Source organism: Cucumis sativus, chromosome 5 (genome assembly GCF_000004075.3).
Source record: "Cucumis sativus cultivar 9930 chromosome 5, Cucumber_9930_V3, whole genome shotgun sequence".
NCBI lineage: Eukaryota > Viridiplantae > Streptophyta > Magnoliopsida > Cucurbitales > Cucurbitaceae > Cucumis > Cucumis sativus.
This window is the reverse complement of record NC_026659.2, coordinates 2,178,387-2,193,987: the sequence shown is the minus strand read 5'-3', so window position 1 is coordinate 2,193,987 and position 15,601 is coordinate 2,178,387. Positions and strand designations below refer to the sequence as shown.

At 27.7% G+C, this 15,601-nt stretch overlaps 2 protein-coding genes across 2 annotated transcripts; both read left to right on the top strand.

Annotated features, from left to right (window-relative positions):
* The first annotated feature begins 718 nt into the window (after positions 1-718).
* Positions 719-2,505, top strand: LOC101216674 (transcription factor bHLH36). Its single transcript, XM_004147546.3, has 2 exons — positions 719-1,188; positions 1,840-2,505. The coding sequence occupies exons 1-2, from the start codon at positions 850-852 to the stop codon at positions 2,281-2,283; spliced, it is 783 nt and encodes a 260-aa protein (XP_004147594.1). The 5' UTR covers positions 719-849; the 3' UTR covers positions 2,284-2,505.
* Positions 2,506-10,917: 8,412 nt separating this feature from the next.
* On the top strand, positions 10,918-13,465 carry LOC101221467 (transcription factor bHLH118-like). Its single transcript, NM_001308887.1, has 2 exons — positions 10,918-11,232; positions 13,025-13,465. The coding sequence occupies exons 1-2, from the start codon at positions 10,918-10,920 to the stop codon at positions 13,463-13,465; spliced, it is 756 nt and encodes a 251-aa protein (NP_001295816.1).
* Positions 13,466-15,601: the final 2,136 nt, after the last annotated feature.

The window sequence follows — 15,601 nt, the reverse complement described above, 5'->3', positions numbered from 1 at the left end:
CATATTAGTCCTTGAGGGAAAAAATGGTAAAATCTAGCGTTTTTCTCTGTATAAATAAATTATTGTAATAGAACTCGAGGACTGATGACTTCCTTTTCGTTCTAGAATTCTTCATATCTACCTTTGGCTTTGCAGCTCTTTTTATTTGTTTTGTATGTTCTCTCACGTAAAAGATCTAAGTGCATTATTTTTCTTTGCTTAGATTTTGGGATTAACAAAAATTTTGAAAGAGTATATGCAAATTTGATTGTCTGATCCATTTATAAGTTATTATCCAATCAATTGACAATAAAAAAAAGTAAATATATATCCTAGACTATATAAAAAAAAATAAGTGTTGTGGGTTGCTTTTTTTATTTTTTTTTTAATTTTGTCATTTGATGCAATTTCTTTTTTAACGTAAAATCCTCGACCATATACAAAAACAACATTTACTTTTTAATTAAATTGTAACATTTAGCTAAGTCGTTCACTTTGATGAAATTAAAAATAACAACATCGTCACACATAAAATACGAAATGAATGTTTCACCTACAAAATTTGAGATTCAACAAAAATAAATAAATTTAGGTATGTGTTGCGTAAGAAGTAAATATTCAATTAGATTTAAGATGAAAATACATCAATACAATACCTACACTCATTATTTAGCCATAAATTAAATGCTTGACCCCATGAAAACTGGTGGCTATATAAGAGGGTATTTTGTACAAGATTTTTCACAACCCTTCCAACATTTTGCTTTTCTAGGAAACTCAAGACATCAATTTGTGTCTCCATCTCCTCTTCTACCTTAACTCTCTGATCTTTTTGGGAATTGGCCAAGGGGCCTTTGGTTTCATAAAGGTATGGATTTGAATAATGTTGAGTCACCATTTTTATTTGACGACCTTGGTGATGAACTATTGCCTCTTCCTTCTCTTTCTTGCATAGATAATTGTTTTGTTCCTCAGTTCCCCTCCATCTTGGAGAACAATAATAACTCAACTGTCTCTCCAACATTAAAAAATAGTCGCCGGAAAAAGCCAGTACCGGCCAATACTTCAGATGATAAAGACGATGAGAACAACTCCAATGAACACAAAAAGAAGAAGATAATGCATAGAGATGTGGAGCGCCAAAGAAGACAAGAAATGTCTTCTCTTTATTCCACTCTTCGCTCACTTCTCCCTATTGAATACCTCAAGGTAAGAATAAGATAAAGATAATCTCATGTCTCTCACTTTAATTCACTAAATATTGAATTTAACCCTTAAAATTGCTAAAAATATTTATAAGTATAATAAAACTTCAAATTCTAATAAAAGTGATATTTTTTTACTATCTATTTGTGATTTTTTATATATATTTATTGACATTTTAGTTGATTTTGTTATATTTAAAAAAAAATCTAACTTTATTGATAAATTTTCTTACAAAAAAAAATTGAAAAGAAAAAAAGGAGAGAAAAGTTTGTTTATAGGTTAATACATTAAGTTGGTTCATATACTTAGAAAATTATTAAATTTTAGTTTCTATACTCTAAAATGTTCAATATTATTTCTTTAATTTTTTTAAAAAAATTTAATACTTCTAAATTTAATATTTATTGAAATGGTTTAAATAATAATAAAAAAAAATTAGAATAACATGTTCCCAAAATCTATAGTGAATGCTCATGGATGATAAAAAGGTTTTTCTTATAGTTTGCCACATATATTACTATTTGGAGTTGCAGAAGATGGACACATATCTCACTCAATTTTTAGTGGATACATGAACTATTTTTCACACTAGCTAAATGAATGATTTTGAAATGAAACTTCTATTTATCTAATAAACTTTCCAATAATATGTAGGGAAAACGGTCGATATGCGATCACATGCACGAGACAGTTAAGTACATTCGGTACATGCAAAGCAAGATCCAAGAACTATGTGATAAAAGAGATGAGTTGAAAAAATTACAATCCAATAACCAAAATCCTGGCATGGTAGAAACAGAAACATTACAATCCACAAAAAGAGACAAAGTTGTGGTGAGAGCAAGAGATGGATCAGGAGGAATTCAAGTTATTTTAGACACTCCCACTCAACATAGACTCACTCTTTCAAACATTCTTGAAGCTTTAATTGATCAAGGCTTTGAAATCCTTAGTTGCAGCTCCAACAAACTAAATGACAGGTTCCTTCACACCATTGAATCTCAACCAGCTGTCTTTACCGATACCAATTCTCCTTTAATCGACATTTCTGACCTTCAATATATGTTGGCAAATTTGGAGTATTGTCCTTTGGATTAATATATAATCATCGTCGTTATTGTTCTCGCTAGTTTGATCTGTTAGATTTATGGTGAAACCATTTTCCTGGCAAGAATCTTGAATAATAGGTAGTCTTGTAGTAGATTTTTTTTTTGTTAATGTTCGTACTATGAATATTTCTGATTAAAATTCTACTTTTGTGGGAGAAAGTTATCAACTACTTATTATCTTCAGTAAACTATTGATCACTTTTTCTCTCTTTCTCTATCAATTTTAATTTCATTATTGAACTAATTTCTTTAGATGTCTTTGTTTCAAATTTACGAATCTTATTCGTCCAATTTAACAACTGCACACTTTAAAAATATAAAATTTCAAAGTGTATGAAGAGAATTTAAAAATTTTATTTTAAAGTTCCCAACCGAACATTTGAGTGCAGTTTGCATCTGATTAAAAACTGTCAAAGGACCATTTTTTAGAAAATTGTTAATTTTCTATTTTTAGGTAAGGAAGGAGAACAAAAACTACACCTAAGTATTACTCCATCACGAAATAGGTTTATCTTACGAATGAAAATCTTAGCTAGTTTTGTTATACAAAAACTCCAAATTACCACCAACTCAACTCATTGTTATGACTGAAGCAAAAAATAAAAACCGTGAAATTTAACAGACGCACGTATAATTGTAAGGGTAACCTGAGAATCTTGTAAAGAATTGTGAGCTTTTTATTTTCTAAACCTGAAATCCTCTTATTAAAAAAACATGTTTCTTTCAGTTGATATCATAAGTAAAGAAAAAGTAATAAAGGGGTTGAGAACTAGTTTTTCTTTAGTGAAAAAGCTAGAGTAGTTTGAAATAGCATCGTTTGAAAGTATTATGGAGTTTCTTCACCATATTACTTAATGAAGAAGCCCAGTATGGATACAGGTGCAGTGTTTATTAAATAGAATCATAATGGAAAGTTCAAATAGTCAATGGGTGTAGGGATAGGATATGGCACATTATTCAATGCTTCCTTCATCTGCCCCTCATTATGTTTCCTAAACCCTATGGAATGCTCCGGACAACAATCAGTCACCATCCATTCAATATTTTCCTATTCAATTATCATAAATACTTCCTCACATTTATTGTTGATGTGTGAATAAAAGATGTATGATAATTCTAATTTAGAGGTGCCATCTATTAATAATATAGAAATTGATAAATACTCGAATTTACTATATTTTTTAAATTATTTTAATAGTTTTGTAATCTGAAATAATTTTCTAGTTTTATTTATAAGAAATTCATTTTTATTTATTTAATAACTTAAACCCTAGTTCACGACAATTTGATTTTTGTTTTTTAGTTTTTTAATATTATTTTCCACTACATATATTCAATAACACATTATGTTCAATTTAAAAATATTCTTAATAGTTTGCTATTTAAATCAAGGATCTTTTTTAAAAATGATGTAAAATTTGAAACATATTTCAAAAATAAGTTGTCGCACAACTATTTTTAAAAATAGGTGATTTGAGGTGTGTACACGCGTACACTTCCATGAAGTGGATCCCACCTATTCTATTTTTCTTATTTTTATATATATAGTACACTGGATCCCACATTTTTTATTTTTTAATTATTTATTATGTGAGTCCCACACATTTCACTTTTTCTCCTTATTTATATATATATCCATATATAATAATATATATATTAAACGTTCAAATTCTAAAATATATTTTTTTATTAAATTAATTTATTTTTTATTTTTTTATTTTTTCTTTATTTATATTTAAATATCACAATCTTCAACTTTCCTTATTAAATTCATTTTTCTAATTTAATTTAATTATTTCTTAATCAAAATGGTACATTTTTTTTTCAATTTTCAATATTTTTTAAAAAACTCATATATTAACAAAAATATGTTATTAAAAATATATTAAACAAATAAAAATGGAGAGAAGTTGAAGTTACTAAAAAAATAATAATAACACTTGTAGCCACAAATGCATATTGGTAATTGAATATAAAAAAAATCATGTTTATGGCAAAAGAAAAAAAACAATAATTGGTTCGATTACAAATTAAAAACTTAACGAGTAATTTTCGATTGCAAATTTGTTGTTATTATTATTAGGGTAATCTTTCACTTCTTTTGATTATTATTATTATTTTGTTTTGTTTAATATATTTTTTAATAACATATTTTAAACACAAAATCATAAAAAGATATATAATTTTGGTTAAGTAATAAATAAATTAAATTAAAAGGAAAATATTTTAACTTATTTTATTATTTTTAAAAAGGAAAACTGATAGAGTAGCATTGTGAGAATTTAATATAGCAAATATAGCATATTGTTTTAGAATTTTGTAAATATGACAAAATTTTCACTTATAAAAATATTCTCCATCTTAAATTTGTTATTATTCCTAAACTACTTTTCAATAACTTATTTATCTTCATATTTTCGATGCTCTACTCATTATTTATTTATTCTTCAATTTTTTAAGGTCCTAATTATTTGTTTATTTTTATATTAGAAAAATAATTTATTATTTATGTCTTAATCTTGATTTAAGAATATCAATAGTACAATAATTGCAACATGAAATACTTTATTTATTATTTATGTATAATGATTGTTGATCGAAGTAATTTAATTTCATTTGTGATTTTTTTTTACTTTAACTATTCGATGTGTATTTTGAGTTGAATCTGATTCCAATTGATTTTGTTTTATTTTTTTACATTGATTTTATTTTGGTTTTACTTTGTCTCACTTTTGTATATCAGTGTTGTGATATACTTATATTATATATATTAGTTGGTTAATATACTTACTACGTGACTTTTCATTTTTTTTCAAATTTTATGCAATTTATTTAAGTATTATTAAGTATATGAATGATGTAATTCAGTGTATCATTATAAAATATATCAATAATATATTGTTAAAGCATATCAGTAAAGTGAATCATTATCAAGTATATGAATCAAGTTTACAAGTGTATTTAATCAGTCAAATGTATAAGTGAATAATACTAAGTGTGTCTGCAGTGCATCGGATGTATCAGACATATCATGTACATCAAACGTATCAAATTTGTTGAGTGTACCAATGAAGCATAACAATTTTATTAGTGGTGTATCAAGAAGAATCATGTGTAACGAGGGATATTATATTGTGTATCAAGTTGTTTTAGGTGTGTATCAAAAGGTATCAGGTGTATAAAAGAGTATCAACGACATCAAGTGTATAAATCAAATGTATCAGGGGTATTAGGTGTATCAGATGTGTATAAAGTATATCAAATGTATATTAGTAACGATGACATATGTGACATTTTACCTTTTGATGTGTGAGCTAGTATTTGTTTTTGTCATTTTCGCAAATAATAAAGTGGGTATGCTATGACTTAATTATTATAACTTATTTTTTCCATTTCTACAAGTAACTCTTTTTAAAATGCATCATAAATAAATAAATAAATAGTTCAGTTGATCATTGGGTACATGCAAAACATTAAACAAAATATATTGCAAACTATTTTGATGTGGGTGCGAATCATGCTTTTACCTAGTTTAAGAGATTTTTTTTACTCTTGAGAAGCAAGTTTCATTTTAATTGATCTCACAAAATTTTAGGTTAAACTCTCATATAGAAGGAATTTTAAGATTTATGGTGTATCGGGGAATATGTCCATTAAAGGGTGTTTTTTCATTTTCCAATTTTGTAATGGTATGGTTCATTTGTTACCTAGATGGGTCTCCATGAATGTCAGCATAGATCAATGTCATTTTCGTGAATCCTGAGTGATTGAGATTCAAGATTGAGTTGGAATTATCGAGGTTCTTTTATTTATTGAAAGTATTTTCTTTTTATGAAAAATATATTTTAAACAAGTAAAAAGTTAGTCAATATCACAATTATTTTTTCTTTTCTCAAGTTTGAAATTTGAAAAAGATAAATTTTAAATAATAGCAAATTTTACCAAATATTTATGATAGGTAACAAATTTTATTTTAATTAATTTTGGTGTAAAAGCTGGGAGATAATGTTTTTTCGTTTATCATCAGCACATATGTCATATCCATTGATTCACAAATTTCAAGTTGTCTCTTCTCAATCTTTTTCACATTTTTCATACTTTTAAATCTATGTATAAATCATAATATTTTTATTGATATAATGGTCTTTCTCTATATTTAATATATGAAGAGACATTTATATATATATAAAGAAAACAATAATAGAGATGTTATTATGAGAGAGAGATGTTAAATTAGTTAATGTATGCAGGGTATTAATATTGCATTAATTGCTTCTAAGAAGTTTGGTTGAATGGAAATGTTTAGAGAGAGAGAGAGAGAGAGAGAGAGAGACATATCCTTTTTAAACAAGGAGAGGGACGTAGAAAGCCACTTGACACCATGGAGGACCAACACATTTGTGATTCTTAGGCTTTTAAAATATATGTTGAAAACACCATTTTCTCAAATAATTGTATTCCAAATATTCTCTGATGTTTTAATTTGGAGGAAAAAGATCAAAATGTAATCTATTATTGCTAACTTATATATTAACTTCCCATAATTAATCATTACACATTCAACGATTTTATAATTCTATTTAGTTGTTTTCGTAGGTTGACTTACTAAAGGGTAGAGAGTTTGGAGATAATTAAGGATGAAAGGGAGTGAGCTAAAACGGGTGAGAATAATGTCTAATTACATCAACTATGATCAAGTGATAAAAAAATGAACGATTTCAACTTTTGAAAATATTTATAGTTATAACAAGATGTCACTATTTACTAGTGATATACAGTTAAACACTAATAGACATTTATAATTAGTGTCTGTTATGATCACTAGATAGTTATAGAGATTATTGGATATATATCAATGTCTATCATTATATATATTTTTGACTAAATGATAGTGAAATCTTATTATATTTGTAAATAGTTTGATTCATTTTGGTACGTTTAAAAACATTTCAATCAAAAAGGGACTTAAAAGTTTAAAATTAACCTTTAAACTAATTTTGGATGATTAAATTTACGTTTCATAATCATTTTTAACTTTAAGAAAGTGTAAGAAAGTGTTTGAGTGCCAGTAGTGAATTATTATAATTCTAGGTTATTATAGTTTGTATTTAAGGTGTAAATTATTTTAGTTTGAATTATAATAGTATATGTTTCATGTACAGACTATAAACAACACTGTAGCAAATAGGGATATACAAATATGGGTTGAACCCGAATAACCCGAACTATCCAACCCATATTATAAGGGTTGGGTTGGGTTAAAAAAATTTGATTTTTTCGGGTTAGGTTGGGTCTCGGGTTGGAGGGTTGAAAAATTCAGTTCAACCCAACCTAAATTATATAAATAAATAAATATTATTTTAATTAAAGATATATAAAACTTGAATTTATTGTATGAAAGTTTGAATTATGTATATTTGAAATTTAAATGTAACAATTTCAAACTTTTATAATCATTAGAAATTAAAAAACGGGAAAAATGTTTTTTTAAAAAATTTATATATACAACCAGACAATCCAACCCAACCCATATTTTACGGGTTGGGTTAGAAACAAAATTTGGATTATTCAGATTGCAAACCCAAATAACTCGGAAATATGGGTTGGGTTGAGAATGTCACCCAATCCAACCTAACTCAACTCGGTTTCACCCCTAGTAACAAATAATAAAAGAATGATTGATATTAAATAGTAAAAACTATAGCAAATTGAGAGTTTTGAAATATTGTTTAGAGTAGGTTGTTCGAGACTTTTAAATCAGTTTAGTGTAATAAAATATGATTATTATAGTTGGAAAAGAATTAAATATATATATTTGCAAGCTAAGGGACTTCTTGTTTTAATGGTAAAGGACAACATAGCTGAAGGATAATTAAAAATGTAAGACAATGGTTTTTCTAGAAAATTTCAAATGATGTTGGTGGATGTGTATTGAAGACATCACAGCTATCACAAAAGTTGCCTACCAAACTTTTTTCTCTATTTTGAATTTTCCAACTTTCTAGAGATATACGTTTTCGTGTACCTCCAACTTTATATATATATATATATATATACAACCACGTGGTGGTGGTTTCAGTGGATGTTTTATTTCGCTCATTACCCATCAATCTTAAAATAAAATCTCTTACTTTATATCATTTGGTTGAGAAAATGTGCCATAGTTTATACTTTATCATTATGATTTATTATTTAGAAACAAGTGTTGAGTTATTTTTTAATCTATGTAAATATGTGTTTATTGATATTTTTTTCTAAATTATATAAAGTATGTATCATTTGAAAAGTAATAATATCACTTTTTGTTCCCCTACTAACCTACATATTTGCATTTTTAGAAAGAAAGAAAAACAATGCTTCGTAGTGAGAAAACCTACAAATAGAAGAAGTATGTTAGTAACAGACTAAGTTGCGGATCTCGCTCTTTTTAAGACAATGTAAAAATGTAAACGGAATTGATCTAAACAAATTCCTTTTTAGTTCTAGTGATTTTAATTTCTAGGATTCATATCATCCTTGATATGGTGGTGATGGATTCATTAAAAAGATTGTGGAAATAGAGTTATATTATTAATAAAGAGCGGGAGAAGAGTTGAAAAACACAACCCAAACAAAGGCTAGAAAAACGCTTTCTACTTTAAAATAAAAGATGAATTACATATTGTATTGCTAGTTGATTTTTAGGTGAAATTTTATTGTTGATTTGATAAGTAGGGTAATTAAAATTGAACATTCATCTTTCATATATTAAAATTGAAATTGTTAGCCAAATGATGAGGCCCCACGAAACTCAGTAGTGTGTGGTTGATTTTCAATCTTATCTTGAAATGATCAGAAATTGGCTTGTATTTCTTGTTTTGCCTCTTAACTCGATTCTTCCATGGCCATGTGTCTGGAAAAGTTGCTTTCATGTTTAAAGCTTGTGGTACGGCCTATTCAAATGTCATGGAGAGGGGTTATTGGTGCGATATTTAATGTAATTTTAGAGTGACCCCTGCATGGAGGAGGGTAGACAAATTCGACTAATCTTGTTGCTAACAACCAATTTCTATTTTTGTAATTTGCTAACTCCTCTGAAGTCTGACCTAAAAATTTTAAAATAGATGCTTTCCTCTCAAATAATCTTTTAGGTCAAATTTATCTCTCAACCACAAAACTACGAATAATCGGAAACAATGGCCGTTTTCAAAACTATTTAGGTAAAATGGTGGTTTTTTTTTTTTTTTTTTTTTGCATTTTGTGGAGTGGATGGATCTCACAAGTCATAAAATATTATTATTATTTTATTATGAAAAAATTAGTGGAATGAAATATTTAAGTAGGCAGGTAAATGGTAATTTTATTGTTTAATTCCATTTTGAATATGTTTAACTCTTTTTTTTATATTTTGATGATTTTTTTCTTAACTTTGTAATTTTTGATATTGTATAGATCCAATTTTTGAATGTTTAATTTTGTTACAAAAATATTTAATAATTTTCAATGCATAAAAATTAAAAATAATTTGATATTAAAAAAAATAATAGGAGATGGGAGGATAATTTGAGATAGAATATAAATCAATATCCAACTAATTGTGGGTAGGGTGAGTATATATATATGTGTGTGTGATTAAAGATTAAAAAATAAAATATTTTTATAATTTTATGAAAATAATTTTTACATAGTTTTGTTTTATTTTAAAATTTTAATATATAATAAGTATAATAAAGATAATAAGAAGAAGAAGGATTATGATGATAATAACAAAACAATAATAATGATAATATAAATTGAATGAGCCACTGTCATATAAATTGATGGGCCCACTGACTTCTTTTGATTGTTTTCCGTCCAAAAGGAAAGAAAAAAAAAAAGAAAGAAAAAATAACATGATTCTACCAAAATAGTTTTGAAACCACCTTTTAAGACTGAAATAAAACAAAAGATATTTAAATTATTGTACCTATCTTGTTGGATTCACTCAATTATTCAAATATTATTTAGGATTTAGGGTATAAAGTTTAAAAATGATAATGAGATGAGTTACTTAACTTAACTAATACTCCACTTACCTTATATGCTACAAGCCAATGCCTCTCAAAATATATAAGACTTTGAACTACACTATATATCCCTAAATCTTCCTCATTTCCTTCCTATTTTCACTTTTCCAAATTAAAATCCACTTCCTATGTATATAGTTCAAAGTGATCCATACAGTTACTTTGGACGTGGATCCAATATTTTACAAAAATGTTAAAAGAGTATTTATAATTTGATTGTTGATACCAAATAATGAGAGATATTTGTATATAATAGGTCAACAACAATAGTAATCTTTAAATATTTTATCATCTGACAAATAGTACACGGTTAATATTTAGCATATAAATGATTGAGTCTTTGTTCACCATTCTCGAAATTGATAAATATATATATTTTGGTCCCCAATTTGAACATATGGTCCACTTTAAGAATGTAAGAGATTAAAAAATAGGGTTTTTAATATAATATATATATATATATTTTTTAATATAATCCACCCCTCCATGAAAATTCATTAACTATAAAAATAGGGTTTTTTTTTGGGTAGATTTCACAAACCCTCCAATACTCTCTTTCCTCTCTCATTACGGGTGAAATGGAAATGTTCAATGCTGAGTCCCCTTTTTCTTTTGACGTGGGAGAAGATCTGGTCCCTCTGCCCTCTCTTCCATCCTCCTCAGTCATCTCTCCGCCCTTGGACAACTACGGTAACCGTGTTTCTCAAAAGCCAAAAAATGGCCGCCGGAAAAAGCCACTGCCAAACACTTGCAATGATGATGGCGGCGATGAGAACCATGACGAACAAAAGAAGAAGAAGATAATACATAGAGATGTGGAGCGCCAAAGAAGACAAGAAATGTCTTCTCTTTACACCACACTTCGCTCGCTTCTCCCTCTTGAATACCTTAAGGTACCAGTAATTTCATTGATTCACCTTGTTCTCGACGTCCACCCCAGAAATATCCATACCTTAATATCCATGAAAATATTTATAATGAGGACGTTAACGGATCAATATTATAAAAACAAAATACTAAAATACTTTATGACTATTTTAACAAGTTAGCATGTGTATTGTAATCCATTTGTATTAATTGAAGGTAGGAGATTTTTAGTATTAGTTTATGATTATAAAATAATTAAATATAAAGTATAATATTTACTACAATAATTTAACCATCTTCATTCAATATTTAAATACAAAACGAATGGTTTACGATGGTAAATATCTATATATACAGAGAATATCATTGATATAAACATAACGAACTACTACCATAAAATTGAGTGCTCAAGTGATAAATTTTTTTATTAATGATTGATCGTTATAAATCTATCCTATCAAGTAACAAACCTCAAAATAAATTGAAACATTAACTTAAAAATAAATTACAGTTTTAAATTAAAAATAAATTGGAAAACAAAAAAAATGGAAGAAATTTGGTTAATATGAGAATTAAAAAAAAAACCACGTTTTAAATAAGTTACAGTAACAATAGAATTAAATCAATTTTTTATACAATAACGTGAATAATGGTACGTTTTTTAGAGGAGAAAAATAAATTAATACTTTTCTTATATAAAATGTGAAAGAAGATTCAATTTAGTTAAAATAAGAATTAGTTAAAAACAATTCTCATTTAAAAGAACCACCATGATATTTTTTAAATCAAATTCTTAATTTAGCACATTTTAACCTTCATTAATTATTTGATTAAAACTATTTCTTTTTCACAATTTAATTAAAATTAAAAAAAATTAATAGATCAGTTTTAAAAATAACAAAATAAATTAATATATTTACAAGTTATAGCAAAATTTTGAATTCTATCAATTATAGTCTTCTATCATTAGAGCATATCAATAACTATCCGTGATAAAATTTGTTTTACGTTGTAAATTTTGAAAATTTTGCTATTTTTGAAAATTTCTAAAATAAATAACATTTTAATTAAATTAAAAAATTAACCAAAATTAAGAATGATCCATTTTTAAAATTAGAAAAATAAATTAAAATATTAATAAGATGTAGTAAAATTTTGGATTTTGTGTATGATAGTTTTATATCACACTAGCATATGAAGGAATAAAATTTTGCTATAGATTGTATATATTTTAAATCACATTTTAATTTAATTAAAAAAGTTAAACTAGAAAGATTAAATTAAAAAAGTTTAGACTAGATAAAAAGAATTTAATTAAGAAAGTAAAAAGAAATGAGGCTCTACCAATGTGAATGTGAATGTGAATGCGAATGCGAGAGAAATCAACAATATTTTGGTAAAGAATTTAATTAAGAAAGTATTAAAAAAAAAGGAAATTGTGAGAGAAAAACTAAAAACATCCGATCAACTCTATTTTGCTAAATGATAATGATGCTACAAAGGTTTCCACGTTCCACCTAGTGAAGGTGTTCCGATGTACCTCCTGAGTCATGTCGTATATTTTTTTATATAAAAAACACTAACTAGTTTTGAAAAGTGTTAAATAGATTTGGAAATACCATCATTTCAACATAAGGTTTCTAATTGGTATTAAAATCTATATTTCTAAAAACGTTTCATCTAAATTTTACTATATAGTTGTAACTTGAGAAAACAAACGAAAAAGAAAATACTAACATGTCTTTTTTAATTTTTTATGACATACATCCATCTTCTTCCACAAACTTAACCCGATAGTTAACGATTTCATTCCCACAGGGAAAACGATCAATATCAGACCACATGCAAGAGACAGTTAGTTACATTCAACATATGCAAAGAAGGATCCAACAACTGAAAGATAAAAGAGGTACGCTAAGAGAACTCGCCAGCCAAACTACGGTCGCCATAGCCGGTACGACAGAAACGCTTAATTCCTCAGAAAGGGCCTCAGCAGTGGTGAGGGCAAAAGATGGAATAGGAATTCAAGTTGTTTTAGACACTGCCACAAAACAAAGGCTCCCTCTTTCCATCTTTGTTCAAGCTTTAGTTTCTGAAGGCCTTGAAATCCTCAACTGCATTTCAAACAGACTGAATGAGAGGTTCATTCACACCATTGAATGCCAACCTCTTCTAAATGATGATGGCTGTTATCCAACCATTGATGTCTCTGTGCTTCAGCATAAGTTAGCCAATTTGGAATATTATCCTTTAGATTAGATAAAATTATCGAGTTGATTGCCTTGATGTGCGAATTGCACTGATATATCATCACCATCAAGTTTAGAAATAGTATATTAATCAGGTGCATTTATATACTATCGTATTTATATACTAGAGTACTTTAGATGGTTGTATCATTATCAAGTTTATCAATAATAATATAATCAATCAGATGCGTACCAACTATTTAAATAGTGCAACAGTGTCAAATTTATCAGCAATGAATTAAACAGTCATGTGTATCAAGTTTGTTAGTTGTATAAACAAGGGCAGATTGACAAATTTATCAATGATGTGTATCAGTCAAATAATGCATCATTATTATCCAAGTGCAGTAGTAATTATGATGGATATTCATGACATTTTACATCGTTATATATATATTAGGATGGGCTTCATGTTTTTTTTCTTCTTTTGCTCCTTTTTGCAAACAAATATGTGGATTATGGGCCTAGTAATTATGATTTATTTTTTAGGAAACCAGATAAATAGCAAAAATAGGAAGTTTAGTTTGGAAAAATATAAAAAACAAAAATTAATTGTATAAATGGAAGAGTTTATCAACAAATTAGAACCTCACCCAATTACACTACAATTGAAACACAAACTATGGTAATTAATGTAACGGTCAATTTTAAAATAATTCCTAAATGACAGATTGCTATCCTAATTAATGCAAACCCAAGGACTCTCTCTCACTCTTCACGGTTGATCCGAGTAAGAACCCTCTGTGTTGTTTTCTCTCTTGGGTTTGTCTCTCCACCTCCACCTTCAAGCAATTCCAGCCATAAAATAATAAATGTATGGTAACATCGAAGATATCATTATCAAACACAATTACAGAAAAAGAAAAAAAAAGAAAAAAAAAAAAACTTAAATTCTTTTGTAGTCATAGCGAAACAAAATATGAAAATTTACTCCGTAGCCCATTAATTGTAAATTTAAAAAAAAAATGGCAGAATTTAATAAAGCTTGGCGGACCAATTGAAATAATATAATAGAAGATCCAAAATATCCTGCATAATACGTAGGTTTCATTGACAGCTTTGTTGATGATGCTGTTGGTTTGGAAATCTGGAATGCTCTAAACTCCATTGATGAAAACAAAGCCCCTGGGCCCGACGTATATACCATGGAAATTTTGAAATATGCTTGGAAATTCATGAAAAAAGAATAGTGGACATTTTCAAAGATTTCCAAACCAATGGCATCATCAACAAAGCTGTCAGGAAAACCTACATAGCTCTCATTGCAAAGAAGAACAAATGTGAAAAAGAATCTAACTATAGACCCATCAGTCTAACAACAACTCTTTACAAACTGATTGCTAAGGTGATAGCGGAAAGATTCAAAACAACTCTGCCAGAAACGGTCTTTGAACAGCAAATGACTTTTGTAAAAGGCAGACAAATCACAAATGCCATTCTTATTTCCAATGAAGCTGTGGACTATTGGAGAAGTAAAAAGAGTAAAGGATTCATTATTAAGCTCGATTTAGAGAAAGCTTTTGACAAAATAAAACTACCCTGCAACTTGAAGAAAATGGGTAAAGCTTTTGACAAAATAAAACTACCCTGCAACTTGAAGAAAATGGGTAAAAGCTTGTATCTCCAGTGTTCAGTATTCCATCCTCATCAATGGGAGACCAAGAGGCAAAATTGTTCCCAGCAGAGGTCTTAGACAAGGCGACCCAATCTCACCTTTCATATTTGTTCTAGCCATGGATTATCTCAGCAAACTCCTTACAAATATGGAGAAACAAAACAAAATCAAAGGGGTCAAGATCGGAGAGAATTTCAATCTTACCCACTTACTTTTTGCAGACGACATATTACTCTTTATTGAAGACAACGATAAATATTTTTCTAACCTCAGATATGTCCTACACGCCTTTGAAGTTGCTACTCGTCTCAACATCAATCTGAATAAATCCACTATATCCCCTATCAACATTGATCTAAACAGAGCCGAAACGGTTACTATCCGCTGGGGCATCAAAGTTCAACATATGCCTATAAATTACTTGGGGGTTCCCTTAGGAGGTAAACCAACATCTAAACATTTCTGGGACAATAGGAATTTAAGTTGTTTTAGACACAGTCACAAAACATAGGCTCCCTCTTTCCATTTTTT